Source organism: Lygodium microphyllum, chromosome 26, assembly GCF_053477565.2.
Source record: "Lygodium microphyllum isolate KBCC chromosome 26, Lygodium_microphyllum_v1.1.10, whole genome shotgun sequence".
Classification (NCBI taxonomy): Eukaryota; Viridiplantae; Streptophyta; class Polypodiopsida; order Schizaeales; family Lygodiaceae; genus Lygodium; species Lygodium microphyllum.
Genome location: NC_141160.1, coordinates 131,499,185 through 131,516,238, shown reverse-complemented (window position 1 = coordinate 131,516,238; position 17,054 = coordinate 131,499,185). Strand labels below are relative to the sequence as shown.

Genomic DNA, 17,054 nt, shown 5'->3' with positions numbered 1-17,054 from the left:
ATGAAATGAGGATGATAAAGGAAGATGCACATGAGTTGATTTCTATTATGTAAGCCAAACTTATGGAAGTATACATAGTACTTGCATGTTGTGTTTATTTTCTAAAGTCCCTCTTTTCAAGGAGTTCAGGTAATGACTACATGGTCACACAAGGCAAACTTAGGGTTGTGCTGTGCCTATGTCCTTGGACGTAGGTGAGTAAAAATAGGAGTGAAAGCACTAGGGCCACCCCTACTTTGATTAGACTAGGACCGCACCCATGTTAGTGACGAGCATTGAGGAGAGAGAGGGTGTTTGAGGTGAGAGAGAGAGTCACATAAATAAGTTAGAAAGAGGTGAGTTGGAGAGAGAAAAGGGTTTTGAGAAGATAGAACATGATTTGTACCAATTAATGATTGCTAAGTTTTTAGACATTGGCAAGTTTATGGAGTGCCACAAATTTTAGAGGGTACTCCATGAATTTCCTAAAGTTCTGACTCAAAGTTAAGAGTAGTCAAATAAACTAGTAACACACTATTGAACTTGACTATGCGAACTTGTGCAAGTAAATTTACTTGCGTGTGGCGTAATTCTTAAGTCTCTACATAGGGGCATAATCCGAATCGAGACTCTATCGACTTCCGCGAGTTTAATGAAGTTGCATGTGTCCAAGTGTTTGCAAATAGGCTTGTGTCCAAGTGTTTGCAAATAGGCTTGTGTTCTCTCGAATGCTAGACTCTTATGCTTCAATGCCTTAATTTGTTAATAGGCCTTCCCTTCAAATTGCTTAGTAGAATAGGGCGCCAAATTGCCGCCCCCCCACCCCCCCCTTTCTCTCTCTCTCTCTCACACACACACACACACACACACACACAACTCTTCTCACAGAATATGTTCGGAAGGCGTGGAGCGCAGCTTTGCTCGGAGCTTGCTCAGGCCGAGGACGACCGCCTTCGTCGATTCGATGTGAGGTTCTCTTAAATCTTTATGCTGTCTTTGTCTGTCTGGTTTTTCCTTTAGGAGCTCCAATTATTTCTGTATTGAACAGGAATTGTGCAGTTGATGAGTGGTGATTAGAAGGCACCAGTTGATCACGTGAGGAGAGCACAGGCTCTAAATTGTTATTAACATCGAGGCATACTAAGCAGATTTCAAGTCGGAATCGTCTTTTCTTCAAGCTTAGATGTGCAATTCCGATTCCCAAGGTCTTTTTTGATCTCAGCTTGGAACACACAGAGAGAGAGAGAGAGAGAGAGAGAGAGAGAGAGAGAGAGGAGGCCAAATCAGCCTGTTACACAAAAGATTTGAAACACGGAAACTATCATCTTTCCCAAATAGAGCAAGGAACATATAACTGGAAGGAATCTGGTTTCTAAACAATAAATGGCTAGGGAAATGAAAACTATCAATCTAATACATCTGCCAATGTAGCAAAGCAGTGGAATTGATATGGCAGCAAGTGGAGGGAAAAAGAGTTGCGCAATCACAGTCACATAGGGGGGCAAAATGGGCGGATGGGGAATTGGGAGGAAATAGTCACATGGAATGGACATGAGATGGAAAAGAAGCTACTGTCCAAGCAATCCTCAAGTCAAAAAATGACAATCACTTGTAACTATGATCACAATCAACTCAAGATGTCCCTCATGGGTCTATCCAACAGAGATAAGCTAGAGTGCTGACGTTTGGGATGCATGATGGCATACTACTATCATATACATCTTCTGATGATACCTCAAGCAAGTACACATACTGGTAGGTGTGATTTCCATCTTCGTGGCTTAGTCATAGTAACCCTATGGTGGATCCATGGGTTTGTTCAAGGTGTGCAAAGTATTTGATGTGGCTACAACTCAAAAAAAAGTTTGTAAGAGTACATTGCTCTAACCCTCGAGGTGCCTCCCTTGGGATTGCATGAGGTGCTCTCTATGTTGGCATAGCTCCAAGAGGAAGAGTCTAAGGCAACACTGATATGAACAGTCCATCGACTTGAATAATGGTCCAGATCCATCTTAGAATAGGCAATGGAATTGTCCTTTGATTTCATAATATGTTGGCATTTGCATATGTAGTGCTTCACCTTCAGGTCAAGCTGGTAGAGTTGGCAAATTCGATCCTTAGAGATGAGAGAATTCACTCCATAACAACTGATTTCTAGCTTTAGTTGGTGTAGGGATGCACGAAGGTGACCAATGACATATCGTACTCCATTAGAGAGTTGCGTATCTATGCATCATGGGAAAATCACAAAACCATGGGGGGATATTGGCATTTGATTAAAGCTAGCTTATGAGATTCCATTATAACATTAGCTCACAAGGTTCTTTCACCTACTCTTTGTTCCTGAATGCTTTGCCACAAGCAACTCTGCCTCATTTATTTGACATATGCTTACCATGGTTACTAAGGAAAATCTCTATCCCTAAATTTTTAATATATGCCGTGCTTTTCCATGGTGCCGCTAAATGAATGTATGTACATTGTGACCAAATGTGCATGTGGTTAACATCAAGCAATATGCTGCTTTGTAGGCCTTGAAATTAAAGTTGCTCACATGCATAAAATTAGCATTCTTTATTAGGTTTGCATCTACATTAATCAACTACTATGTGGGATGTCATTGTCGTATCCTTGATAGTACATGGGAGTACCCATGAACTAATTTATAACTGCATGTAGGCTGGCCATGAATATTTGAATTGCCCACATATAACCGATGGATATGCCACATCTTCCTAGATGAGATTGTAGATGGTTGTTAGTGCATGGCTACTGAAAAGGCATGCCATCAATTGTCCATAATTTTGAATACTTAATGCACCATCTACTATTTGAGATGACTCTTTCAATTGCCCAACACTTGAGGAATGAACAAGCAGGCTCATCATCATGCATTTTGAAATGTCATGTAACCACATGCCTTGTTTTCTTGTTATGAAGTCAAAGAAGTCATCTGTTCTATACTAAATCCACTTGGATTGTAGATATGTTAGCTTAAAGGGTAGAGCATATTGACATCACATTGCTATAGGTGCATGACATGTTATGACAATGAGATCAATGTTTGTGCTGCTCATGGAGGCGAGGTCATGTTTTGAAACACATCATTTGTGCACAATGTTGTGAGAATGAGCAATAGAAGTGGAAGAGTCACAATTGTTGAACATGGAGAAGAATGAAGAGTGAAAGAGAGAATACAAGAACTCAAAGATTGAATGCACATGCAATGGAATTTACCACAATACAAGAGGTGTATTGTATAAACTATCTAGGTGCATGATGTGTGGCGACTAGTAGTACCCCTAGACTCCTCTCAAAGTGGATTTGATTCAATGTAACAAGAATGGAGTGGAGTATATATAGAATCTAAGGTGAGATTGTGACGATTGAATTAGGTCTAGATGTATTGCCTAACTACCCATAAAGGCATCCAATACAAAGGCTACTAAAGAGCCTTACACACATGAAATGTATATCGCTAACACCCTCTCTTTGATCATGGACAGCCAGTTAATTAAATACATAATGATGGGGAACAAAAAGCCCCTAGGAACTATCACCATGTCCCATGCCACAACAATGATTTGCTACAAGTCTATATGACCATAGTATGTACAATAATCACAAGTGATACCCAAAGAAGATGTTCGAAGTACCTGAATATACTATGGGAAATACTCTGAGACTCTAGCTCTAGGTCATGGTTTTTAGTCTTGAGAAATCAAAAGAAGCACTAGTCAAGGTCAATCATACTCAAATTGTGATTATAGAAAGTGGAAATAGCTGAATCTCTATGTATGCCACTAATGCCTTGCTGAAGCATATTGTGACCGTGGATTCTCTGCCTTCAACCAAATCGTTGAACTGTCCCTAATGTGGAAATAAAATTAGGAGCAAAACATTGCCTATTGTCCAAACCTCCCATCATGGACCTAAAGGTCAAAGCAACTCCAAGATTTGGATTGCTATGCGTGTATTGATGCATGTAGAAAGCCTGTAAAGGATTCATCGTACTCTTACAATCATTTGTCCTTGGTTTAGGAATACGTGAAGGCCACTTTAGAAGACTTTGTGCCAAGTCAAGCACTAAAGTAGAGGAGGCAAGGAATGTGAGAACTTGCATTGGCACATCCGCTAGGCACTAGCCTAGCCATGCCATAGGAGAAGTTGGCTTTACTCCTTGTCATAGAATGACCATTCAAGTAAATGACGACCCTTTTTGCATTAGTCACCACCCTTGTTGATTGGTCAACATGATCACCATAGAAGAAGCATGATGTTGTTTCATTTGCATAGCATAGAGATGGGACCATTGACGCCACTAAAAATCGGTCATTAAGAGAGCTTGACTAAGCATGTTGGAAACCATCAGCCTTTGATGAGGACTTTGGGAACACCAGAAATCTAGAGTGAATTTGTGAGGCTTGGGACACGGTTGGAGCAGAAGTGAAGAGCTTGTAGTTGCGAACCAAGACCAAGCATCCTCCAAGCTTGAAAAGAAGGCCTTAAAGGATTAAGGTTAGGCCATGGGGAAGAAATCTCTAGCCATGTAGATAGAAAAGCTAGAAAAAAGTTTAGTGATATGTAAGACAATGACAAAAAATAGAGAGAGTAAGAGATATTTGGGAGGCTTGTGGTCAACTAGTCTGAACAATCAAGAGTTCCACAATTTACAACACAATGCATACACACAGGTAGTAGAAAAACAAGGATGGTAGTGTTAGCAATCTAGTTAGCTCATGTGTGAGTGTGGGCTATGCTGGGTATTACTGAGGTATTTAGGCATTTTTTAGTGGTTAGTATGATGCCTATTTTGGCATTTATTGCTTGCCAACCAGTAGCAAATGGTGGCTAACCTAGTGCCTTTTATGGCATTCTTTTGGTCTATATATTCTGGGCTTCCTTCTTAGTCTTAGTCATTCATCACTTGGACGTTTTGTTGGAGAGAGGGAGCTAGTGCTAGTGCCCACGCAGCCAATGACTCACTATTGTATAAGATTGTCTCGTTTTTGGTACATGGATTCCATTTCCCGAGCATTCTTTTGAGTTACAGTGTCATGTGTTTTCTCTTTCTTTCTCTTCGGTTTGGTGTTCAACAATTTATTTCAGCATTTGTTTATGCTTCCATTGTTGCATCCACTTTTGACATGGTATTAGATTTCAGGATCTACACTCTTGCTGCTATGTTCTGCCGATTATAGGTCCTCCTTTGCCCTTTGCTAATGAGGCGACCCCTCCTGCTGCAAATCATGCTGTTATCAACCCTCCACATCTGTGTTTACTGCATTTAATGCGCCACCAACCTGCGTTTTGTCCTTCCCCATCTGCGTTTGCAGTCTACTTCCCTCTTACTACCCTAGGTGGCTTTTGAATTGCTGGCAACAGCTTTTTTTTCAATAGTATACCTGTGTTTTTGGCATTTGCTGTTGCTACAGTGCCGGGTGACATCTTTTGGCTGGTTTCTTGCAGATTTTTGTGATTTCAGCATTGTGATGTTTGTGATCAGCTTGTGTACACTGCGTGTGAACTCTATTTTGTGCAATCTGTGCTGTTGGTTTGGCTATACTCTCTCTCTCTCTCTCTCTCCTCTTTCCTTTATTTTCTCTTTCTATCCTCTCCAGATGGCTCCCCTTGTTATTCTATTGATCACAAACTTCATGGCCATGATTATCTAACATGGAGTGCTATTGTGAAAGCATGGTTTGTGTAGAAGTGGTTAAGGTATGTTGTTTTTGGAGCTTTTGAGCATCCTAATCCACTTCCAGTTGATTTCGACGGGGACAACTATAAAGCAATTGTGCTCACATGGAATACTAATGATTCTTGTGCCTATTTTGATCTTCTTTGTTGTCTCTCCAAAGAAGTTTTTCCGGCGGTTACCTTTTGTCTTGTGTTCAATTGTTTATTTTAGGATTTGCTTATGCTTCTATTGTTGCATCCACTTCTAATAGGTAGTAGTAGTGAAGTGAGTGTTATTAGTGATCACAACAACCAACATAGTGGACCCTCTCTATAGTTGAAAATGCAAAATGCAAAACACAAACATAAAACATAGATGCAAAACATAAAAAGGAAAGTGTGCATATAATCAGATCAGCAAAAATGCAAACTGTACCCTAGTTCAAAGCATTTAACCAGCAAACGCAAGATCTTGGAGAGGTGCAGGTGCAACAATCTAAACAAAGCAGTCCTTGCCTTCGATTACAGTGGTAGCACTGTAAAACATAGGTTTGTGTTTCAGTAGGAAAATAGGTTGCCTACAGCAAGAATGATATTGTCCAACATACAAATAGGTTGCCAATTGTAGACAAAGGGCTGAAGATGAAAAATGTAGGATGAAAGACGCTTTAGCCACTAGACACTAAGAAGAATGAATGGTGAAAGAGAGGACATGAGAACTCGAACAATGAAAGAATAGGCAATGAAATTCATAGCATAGTACAGAGACGTGCTGTACAAACCACACAAGTGATTGGTATGCGTAGTGATCAGCAATATCTCTAGACTCCTTGTCTCCAAGTGGTTGTGATCCAATGTAGGTGTCAAAAGATGACGTACCAGCGAGATAGTAGGGTTTGCGGGGAGGAACACGGAGTGAACTTGGCAAACATTGAGAAGAGAAGAGAAGATAGAAGAAACTCTAATGAATGGAATGATGAAGATTTGAATCATGGAGTGAATGTGATATAAGGGAACAAGGGTACCATAGCACAAGGAAGATAATAAAGATAGCCACGAACCATGAACTGCAATGTCCTCCTGAATGGGTGTGAGGGCAGTGGAGGGGTTGGAGAGAAGAGGTGATGGATTGAATGAATTAGCCGTGAAGAATGAGTGAGAGAGTGGCCTATAAATAGGCACTATCAATCTAGGGTGGCGCTCCTTTTTGGGGTTGCAAACCCTAAACGCAAAACACAGAAATGCAAAAATGCAAACTATGGGTGAAGGGTTTCTCAATACCCCCTCTTAGGCCCAGAAAGGGGAACAAGAGAAGAGTGAGGTGGAGATGCAATGCTACATTTTGAAGAATGCTTATGCAGCAGGTGCCAATTGGACAGTGTCCCTCGTGGGAAAATTATTCACTTGCCCAAGTGCCCTAGTACAAAGATGATGAAATCATGCAATGCATAGGAGGAATGTCGGACTTTGTGTAGTACCGAGAACCATAAGGATATACCCGTATTTGATCTAACCAAGTGACCAAGGCAAGAAGAGGAGGAGGAAGAAGATGTAGAGGATCCCTAAGATCCAAGATTTCGAGTTGAAAGGTAACTTGCAGTAAAGAATAGTAGATAGATTGAATTGGAGAACCCGAAACTCAACCTCGGGAAAGAAGCCACTAGCTCTGTGCTGTTAGCAGATTAGTTAGTTTATGGTTGAGCCTATACTTGTGGTATAGCAGGTTGGGCTCATAGATTATTTAGGCGCTCATAGATTATTTAGGCATTTTATTTGTCACTATTTATGGGGATTTGACATTATTTGCAGCCAGTCGGCCAGCATTTAATGCTGGCCGATCAGTCATATCTTTGGCATTTATTTTTCCTGTTTATTATCAGGCTCCCTCCTCCTCATTCATTCATCACTTGACAGTTCTTAGGGAGAGGGAGCAAGTGCCAGTACCTCCATAGCCGGTGACTCACATTGCTTCTGTACTGTCTCATGTCTTGGTATATGGATTCCATTTCCCGAGCATACTTCTGAGTTCTCATCTGTATTGTGTTTTTTATTTCCCTTTCTTTTTTGTCTTGTGTTTCATCAGTTTATTATAGCTTATGTTTACGCTTCCATTGTTGCACCACTTCTGACATGGTATCAGATTTTAGGATTTGTGTTTTTGCTATGTTTTCTTGTTGATTTCAAGCCTGTTTTTACCCTTGCTGATCAGGCAGTTGCTGCTCCAACTAGGCGCCCTGTTTTCCGTGTGTTTTTTGTTGACATCAGTATTCGTACAACCTGTGCTTTAGTTTGAGCCTGCGTTTTGGTATCTTAGCATCTTCTCCTGACTGGGCGCTTGCATTATTAGGCCGTTTTTGCTGTTTTTGACTTTTTACAGCAACTTTTGTCTTATTTTGGTAAGATTTTGGGTTATACTGTATGTGAACTTGTGTTTTTTGCAGTCTGTGCTCGTGGTTTGGCTATGTTCCCTCTCCAAATCCCTTCTTTTCTCCATTTCTTTTCTGAATCCTCTACAGATGGCTCCTCCCTGCACATCCACTGATAACAAGCTCCATGGCCTTGATTATTACACGTGGAGTGCGGTGATGAAGGCGTGGTTTATCCAGAAGTGGTTATGGTGCGTGGTTGGCGGAGCTATGGCACATCCTCAACAATCTTCTCTTGTTCCATCTGATTTTGATGAAGACAACCATGAGGAGGTAGTGCTTACATGGGATTCGGATGATGCGCGTGCTTATTTGGCATTACTTCGATGTATTTCCAAAGAAGTCTTACCGGTGGTCACCTTTTGTAGGACAGCTTTAGATGTATGGTCGAAGTTGCAGTTGATATACGAGGCTCCTTTCACCATGAGGGTCGTTACTCTATGGCCAACTCCAACAATTGAAGTTTAAACCCAAAGATATGATTCAATCATTCCTACTTCGTATTACCCAACTCTAGGACCAGCTTCGTACTATGGAGTCTGGCCTATTAGAGGCACATCTTATTGGTACAGTACTCTACAAGCTTCCTCGGGAGTTTGATGGAGTGGCGAATGCTTTACGGGCGTAGATATCTACAGCTCCTGTCAATTTTCTTCATATGTCCTCGATGCTACTTGAGTATGGGGCTACTTTGCGCCTACAGGGGAGGCTTCCATCACATTATGGAGGTTTAGGTGAGGCTCTTGCAGCTTTAGACAGGGGTTCAAAGACAAAGAAGTCGAAGGCCTAGTGTTACCACTGTGGCAAGAAAGGTCATTTAAGGAAGGATTGCAAAGAGTTAGCAGCTTCCAAGAAAAAAAAGGAGCAGAAGACAAAGCGGGATGCGAACTTCTCCGACGAGTCCTCATCTGCCTTTGATTCCGATTTCGATCCTCTGGCCAAGGCGAAGTCCATGATCGGAAGGGATCCTCTTCTTTTGATCATGGAAAGGGCTTAGTGGCCCCTTCCTCAGCTGCTTTTTAGTGGTGGTGATGATTTGCCTCAGATTCCAATTCCAATCCTCTGGCCAAGGCGAAGTCCAAGGTGCGGAAGGGATCCTTTTCTTCTGATTGTGGGAAGGGCTTAGCGGCCCCTTTCTCAGTTGCTTTCTAGTGGTGGTGATGAGGTCATCCCTCACGACTCTCTAGTGCTAGAGAGGGAGTGTGAGAGGGTGGTGAGATGGGGTAAGCATGCCTCATCTATATTTCTATATAGATGCACAGGATCCAGAGAGGGACATTCCTGACGCATCGACCGAAGTGTGGCAGGTACAAATCCTGGAGCTAGGATTGACATCTAGGTTCATGATGGGTTGGTTATGTGACAGAGAGCGGGTGGCTTTTGTCTGTAGCTCACATGAGGGGACACTTTGGCAGTCTGGCCAAAGAAGGGGAATAAATGGTCATTTATGTGTTGCGGCATTGGTGACAGGTTGGTCACGTATGCTACATCAGAGGCATTGTTGACAGACATTGAGAATTGCTATGATTTTTCTCTATCTTCAAGAGAGCTGGTACGATCGACATCAACATCAGGTCCTCTCCGAGGCACCTTGGTGGTGGCTTGCGCACCCACTACTTGGGTATCCATGGTTCTACTATGATGGACATTGTTGTATGTACTATGATGCGACCTTATCATTGTATATTGTATTGTATCAGATCACCCATGATTTGAGAGAGAGTGTTAGCAGATTAGTTAGTTTATAATTGAGTTTGTACTTGTGGAACAACAGACTGGGCTTAGAGATTATTTAGGCATTTTATTTGTCACTATTTATGGGGATTTGGCATTATTTGCAGCTAGTCAGCCAGTCATATTTTTGGCATTTATTTGCCCTATTTATTGTCAGGCTCCCTCCTCATTCATTCATCACTTGACAGTTCTTGGGGAGAGGGAGCTGGTGCGAGTACCTCCACAGCCGGTGACTCACATTGCTTGTGTACTGTCTCATGTCTTGGTATATGGATTCCATTTTCTGAGCATACTTCTAAGTTCTCATTTATATTGTGTTTTTTCTTTCCCTTGCTTTTTTTGTCTTGTGTTTCAGTAGTTTATTACAGCTTATGTTTACGCTTCCATTGTTGCACCACTTTTGACACGTGCATTCATGCAAGAACGAATACGAAGGACTTGTCACCAAGTCGCGAGCGACTGAACCTCCAAGGTCCCGATCTAGCTCCATCCAAGGGTAGAAGAAGAAGGTAAAAGGCCTTTGCCAGGGTGTGGGAAGCATTGAGCGGTGGATAGGGACGCCCTTTGAAATTGGAGAAATAGGAGCCCCCTTTGAAGTTGCAGTAGATGTAGATGGCCCCTCAGAGGGCAAAGAAAGATCATCCCCCTTTGAATCCCCCTCTGAGGTAGATAGGGAATCCAAAAACTTATGGATCACGAACTTCGAAATGTCTGAGGGTGAAGGAAGTGCCGCCTTTTGTGCCGAAGAAGGTATATGGGGTGGTGAAGAACTCCCAGAGGTGGCCTCTCGAACTTGAGTAGGCGAGGGTGAAGGGTGGGGCTCAGACTGAGCAATGAGTGGGCAACAGTTCGTTGCTTCTCAATGGAGCGGACCGGGAAGCCGAAGAAGAGGAAGGAGTCGAGTAGCCATTGTTTCTCAAAGGAGCGGATTGACGAGGAGACCGTATCGAACAATCATTGTCTCTTGATAGAGCGGATTGTAGAACCGCGGGCTGTGGTAGCCACTGTACTCAAAAATAGGTGGAGAAGATTGCCGTTGGCATTGCAACAATTTCCAAGAGGTCGTAGCGCCAATTGATCCTCCATGTGCTTGGAAGGACTTAGTGTGCATAAGATGCGTCTTATTGCCTTGAGCATAGTACTTTGATAGTTGATGCAAAACGATCTCTGTGGCCCAAAAAGGAGAGGTGGCACAAGTGTCAAGGAGTGCTTGGTGAAAGATGCATATACTTCGGGGGGTGGGGAGCTAAGGTCAAAGTTGATAGTCACCGGTGGAATGACTGTTCGTGTCGCAGTAGTAGCACCAAGTAGAAGGGTAATTTGTTGGTAAAGAAGCCATGGGTACTAGTGTGCCTTGCTGAAGAAGGAAGAGGTTAGCCACGAACCATGAACTACAATGTCCACCTCAAGGGCTAGGAGGGCAATGGAAGGATTGGAAGTGAGCTGCTAGTGGGAGGAGGATCTAACCAGCAGTAAGAGGTTGCAACCAGTAGAAAAACGCAGGTGAGGAGAGAGAAATACTAAAAACGTAGACTGTAGGAGAGAGAGAGACTAAAAACGTAGGAAAAACCAACGGTAGCAATCAACATGCTAAAATCAGCTCCGAATAGTGTGTGATAGGCTGGAAATAGGCGCCAGACTATTGTAGACAGCGATGACCAGATTGGACCGCGATGTCCTCCTTGTTTGGGGTGTGGACAACAGCTGAAATGCTTGAAATATGCAAAAACGAGATTGTTTTCTGAATGGAGAATGATCAGCAACAGTCACTTTGCTGGAAATAGGCACCAGACTATTGTAGACAGCGATGGCCAGATTGGACCGCGATGTCCTCCTTGTTTGGGGTGTACAACAGCTGAAATGCTTGAAATATGCAAAAACGAGATTGTTTTCTGAATGAAGAGTGATCAGCAACAGTCACTTTGCTGTAAACAATAGCAAACGGGAGGTGGAGGGCTGGAAACACGCGTGAGACTGTAGATGACAGCAAGGGACAGCTGAGATTGCGATGTCCTCCGCGAAAGGGGTGTGGGCAGCAAGCTGAAATCACCTGAAACTTGCAAAAACGAGATTTTGATGCAGCGGAAGAAGAAGAGAAGTGGATGCCAAACACGCCACCGGTCTTTGCCCTCACTGGAGTGGAGGATCTTTGCCGTTGTTTGAGCAGATCCAGCTCTGATACCATGTCAAAAGATGAGGTACTAGCGAGATAGTAGGGTTTGCGAGGAGGAACACGGAGTGAATTGGCAACCATTGAGAAGAGAGAAGAAACTCTGATGAATGGAATGATGAAGATCTAAATCATGGAGTGAATGTGATACAAGGGAACAAGGGTGCCATAGCACCATGTCAAAAGATGAGGTACTAGCGAGACAGTAGGGTTTGCGAGGAGGAACACGGAGTGAACTCAACAACCATTGAGAAGAGAGAAGAAACTCTGATGAATGGAATGATGAAGATCTAAATCATGGAGTGAATGCGATACAAGGGAACAAGGGTGCCATAGCACAAGGAAGATAGTGAAGACAGCCACGAACCACGAACCGCAATGTCCTACTGAAGGGGTGTGAGGGCAGTGGAGAGGCTGGAGAGAAGAGGTGATGGACTGAATGAATCAGCCGTGAAGAATGAGTGAGGGAGTGGCCTAGAAATAGGCACAGTTAGTCTAGGGTGGCGCCCCTTTTTGGGGTTGCAAACCCTAAACACAAACCCTAAATGCAAAAAGAGAAGATCGAGATTGGCCATCTAGAATGTGGAGCTTAACTATGCCTTAAGGTTAAAAATAGTAGGTGAGTTAGAGCATATGATCAAAAGATCATCCACATACAAAAGCACAAACTTGAGCCCCTCTTAACATCAAGCAATCATAGATGGAAGTTTGGATCACAAGAAGACGAATGCAAGCTGTGTGATTTGAGAAAGTCATCCATCCAATGGAGCCAATACCTAGGCTCTCGCTTCAACTTGTAAAGAGCTTCCATAATTGTAGAACCTTATCCTCATGACTTGGAATTGAAAATTGAAGTGGTTTAGCTACATGGACTTCGTCATCCAAGAAGCCATTTAGAAAGGTGCTCTTGACATCCATTTGGTGAATAGGCCATCTTTGGTGTGAGGCCAAAGCTAAGAGTAGGCAGAAGAATGTCAATTGTGCAATGGGAGCAAAGGTCTTCTCATAATCGATACCTTATTGTTGTCTAAACCCTTGCACCACGAGGTGGGCATCGTACGTGTCTAAGATTCCATTAGATTTTAGCTTCCTACTAAAGATCCACTTTGTACTTATGACTTTTTGGGACTTGGATGATCCACCAAGGTCCAAGTCCCACTCTAGTCAATGCTCTCATTTTTTTCCATGGCAAGTTGCCAATCAGGATGCTTGAGAGCCTCTTGCAAACTTTTTGGCTTGGAACGTGCTAGGTAAATTTGTTGTGAAGCAAATAAGGCAATGGGTGCTAGCCTATTCTTTGGGATGAAATTAGGTGGAATGATCCTTGAATCTTGCATGGTCTATTGATATCATCAAGGTTATATGTCCCTAAGGGGAGGTTGTGGAGTTAAAAACCTTGCAAGTGAGCTAGGAGTTGAAAGTAGACTAGGCTTAAATGATATAGGAGAAGCATAGTAATAGGGAACAGCCGTCTTGGGCCCTTCAATGCAGGAATGCCATCTCGGAAAGATGTGCCAAAATGGGATGGGGATGTCCCATGTCTCCCCGTCCCCAACATCCATCCCCCTATCCCGGCCGTCCCCTACCCCATTCCCTTGTCATGTCCCTTGTTAGGGGGCTTTTTTTCGGGCGCCCGGGGGGGGGGGGGGGTTTGGGTTTTTTTATGTGGGTGAGTTTTTCAAACTTCTTCCAAGGACTTCCCCTTTTGTAGCACATATACATACAAAATCAGCATACTCTTGTGTGAATCAAGTTAGCCCACATTACACATACAGTTTTTCTACAATGGAAAATACATGTGAGCATGCATGCACATGCATATGTTCTTTGGTAGTATGTATTCACTCACGCATCCACCGAGCACGTCACATGCATACAATTTAAAATGCTATTTATGTATGCTGTCCTCTCCCGTCTCACCCCTTGTCCCCATCCCTGTTCCGGTCCCCTGTTCCATGTTACTATGGGGAGAAGATAGTGTAGGCATACATGTAGTAGGAGAAGGATCTGATGGTGCAAGCTTAAGTTGCTGCACCATGCCTTGCTTTTCAAAGATGATGTCCCTCCTAACTAAGATCTTGTCCTTATAAGGATCGTACAAACTGTAAACCTCAGCTTTGGAGGAGTAGCCTATGAAAATCAAAAGCTTTTCTCTAGCCACGAGCTTATTCATCTTGTTATTTGGTGTGTGTTTATGCACGACACTTGAAGACTCAAAGGTGGAAGATAGAAAGACGAGTTCGAAGGGGACCTTTTTAGCGACCACTACTATTGGGCATAGGTTCAAAAGACCACTTCTAACCACATGCACTTAGGTAGCTCAGTTGTGAACATGCAGCGTACCATGTTCACCATCTAGTTCTTACACTCCACCACTCCATTTTGGGAAGGGGATTTGGTAGAGGTGAGATGGCATTCTATGCCCTGCTCCTACGAGAACTTGGAAAACTCATTGGAGACGAGCTCACCACCATTGTCACTTCTTGTCATCCTTGTTTGGACACCCATCTCTGGACCAATTGCATCAACGTGGAGAAGTAAGTGAATGCTTCAGATTTTGTACATCCACACATTTTTTTGTGCCCAAATCTTGAAACTATGCTTTCTTTCAGATCCTACAAATGGAACCATTAAAGCTTGGGACTATTTTTCATTCCAGCAAGAAACAATAGTGTATGGTAAATCATGAAGATGTATTCAACTACTTTCATTGTAGAAACTTTTGTGTCCCTGTTTTCATCTCACAAGATACTAGGATAATTATATTGAACAGAAACTTGGAATGAAACGGGTCCTCATAAAAGTAGTTTTCTGGTCTGCTTCCAGAATGATTTATTTGACCAAGTCATCGAGGAGGCAAATGAACATTATCACCAACTTGAATCCAGGATGGTGTGAGTAGATTCATGTTTAAGCTTTTACATTATGTCTTTTTTTCTCCGTTCTCAATGTGTTTGGGGCGCTGCCTTTAAGACTTGTCAGTTTTGGAATTTTAACAGAAAGATGCAGCAGGAAGGGCTGGACATAGAGACAACTCAAAACAGTGACTATTTTGGTGCCTTGATCCATCATCTTAGTCTAGTTCGCAACAAGCGTTGTCTTCTTGCTTACATGTACGTGTTCCACAGTCTCTCATTCTGTATGCTGAAATGATGTTTCAAGATGGACTACCTTTGGCTTCTCTGTGCTTGATATTGTGGTTGCTGTGAATTCAGATATAATCGAAGTCAAAGGATACAGCGTTTAAGATGGCAACTTGGAGCAGTACTGCCAGCTGAGATCCAAGAAAAGCTCAGCTTTTCAGAAAAGGAGCTTTTCAAGAACTACTCAGACCTTCTTGGCTCATACATGACAAATATAGACTTAGACTTGACAGTGGTATGCAGAATTTGGGTTAAGTAGGATTATTCTGGCTTGTTATTAAAAAGACTGAGCTGAATAGGCTTTGCTACACAGGATGCAACTCCGCCAAAGGATCCATACATTCAAGTCAGAGTTATGGATGATGTTGGTGAGGTTCTCTTGGATGATCAATCAACAGCCTTATTACGCAATTCAATTCATTTAATTAAACGGACTGAGGCAGAGTCCCTTGTATCCCAGGTAAGTGTGCAGCTGAAAGCTTGTATTGCCTTCAGAATGTACTTTATTTAATGCACCTGGAGAGCCTTATTATTCCTTTCAGCAGGGGAAGAATAAAGAACTGTGGGCTCCTTTCTTTTAATCTCTTCAACTCTTCTTGACACCCCACATACTCCCTTTGTGATTGGATGAAGTAAAGTTCTTGTTTCAGGTGGTGTTGGAGTCAAAGGTTTAACCAGTCCTCATAAGTTAAGGCTTTTATAGTTCTGGTTCTTACTGAAGACCTGGTTTTTGTTCTGAATCAGGGTATACTGGAGGAATTCGTTGGATGATGCATCATCATTGCATTGAGGGCTGTGATGCAACTCATCAGAAGGAAATTAGCATCTTACCCAGAAAGAGAGCTCACCAGGATTACTATGGGGGTATGCTCAGGTCTTTGCAAATTCAAGAATGATAGTTGTAGACAAGGTCTAATTTTGTAAGAACCATTGATTCTTTCTCGGACTTATGAGTGGAGAAACATCTACATTGTACAACGGGCTGCTGTCTATAGCTTGAAAGGCCTCTCTGACATGAGTCTTTGTGATCAGAGTTCACAATTCAACAGGAGAAGGCATGGCAAGGAGAAATGTCAGCTCTAAATTGTTAGCCCAAAGAATCACACTCAGCATCCAGCGTTTGACGTCCAGAATTCTGAGAATTGGGTTGGTTTTATATGTTGAGCCATTGAATGCTAATAATTTTAAAAACATATTTAAACACGGGAATTGCATGTGCCTCCTTTATATTTATGTGTTCTTTTGATTCCAGTATCAAATTTCAATATTTAAACTTTGCTAACATTGCTTGTATGGGCGTATGCATTGTTTAAAGGTAGCTGCTTCAGCGGTCAACACATTAAAAAAATTACTTCACACCCCCCCGCCCCGGACTCACACACACACACACACTCTCTCTCTGTGACTGAGTGGCTGCCCTAGTGTTAAGCTAGAGTTACCAACCTACAGACACGGGCTCAAGTGTTACTTTATTGTTGATATTACTAGATCATTGTGTGAATGTAGGAATTGAACTCAAGATCTCTTGGCTTTCATATTCTCTATCTATTAACTGAGAGCTCTATCTTTCTCTCTCTCTCTCTCTCTCTCTCTCTCTCTCTCTCTCTCTCTCTCTCTCATGTGAGTGGGTGCAGAACTTCCTTTCCTTCCTATGATAAGCCATTGAACTATCAACCCGTAGACTTGGATTCAATTCTTCCTACTATTCTTATTAACAAACGAATGTATAGATATAAGAGTTCAGCTCAAGACCTAGTTAGTATGTCTTCAATATTCCAACTAAACTACATCTATTTGTTCTCTTTGTCTAAACTCCTAATGTTTCTTTTTTTGTACTCTTGACCAATATTTGGTTCATACTCTCTTCTACTTTGCATGTTTAGATCTTGACAATGCTACATAATGCTTAGTGAGAGGAGAGTT

The 17,054-nt window shown here is 42.4% G+C and overlaps 1 protein-coding gene across 13 annotated transcripts; it reads left to right on the top strand.

Moving 5' to 3' along the window:
• The first annotated feature begins 775 nt into the window (after positions 1-775).
• PSF1 (partner of SLD five 1) lies at positions 776-16,334 on the top strand. 13 transcript variants are annotated; one of them, XM_087667544.1, is made up of 9 exons: positions 776-945; positions 1,028-1,184; positions 14,601-14,661; positions 14,815-14,882; positions 14,988-15,101; positions 15,204-15,366; positions 15,445-15,499; positions 15,876-15,995; positions 16,164-16,334. In XM_087667544.1, exons 4-9 carry the CDS (start codon positions 14,878-14,880, stop codon positions 16,220-16,222), a joined length of 516 nt encoding a protein of 171 aa, XP_087523670.1. In that variant the 5' UTR covers positions 776-945; positions 1,028-1,184; positions 14,601-14,661; positions 14,815-14,877; the 3' UTR covers positions 16,223-16,334. The 13 variants fall into 13 exon arrangements, 12 of the variants coding, with proteins under 12 accessions (XP_087523670.1, XP_087523664.1, XP_087523669.1 ...); XM_087667538.1 differs by having other exon boundaries at positions 14,601-14,666; XM_087667543.1 differs by lacking the exon at positions 1,028-1,184.
• Positions 16,335-17,054: the final 720 nt, after the last annotated feature.

Coding starts and splice junctions, on each gene's coding strand:
- PSF1 (XM_087667536.1), top strand. CDS start 871: ATGTTCGGAAGGCGTGGAGCGCAGCTTTGCTCGGAGCTTGCTCAGGCC. Junction 14,883..14,987: donor CAACTTGAATCCAGGATGGT/GTGAGTAGATTC, acceptor GAATTTTAACAG/AAAGATGCAGCAGGAAGGGC. Junction 15,102..15,203: donor CGTTGTCTTCTTGCTTACAT/GTACGTGTTCCA, acceptor CTGTGAATTCAG/ATATAATCGAAGTCAAAGGA.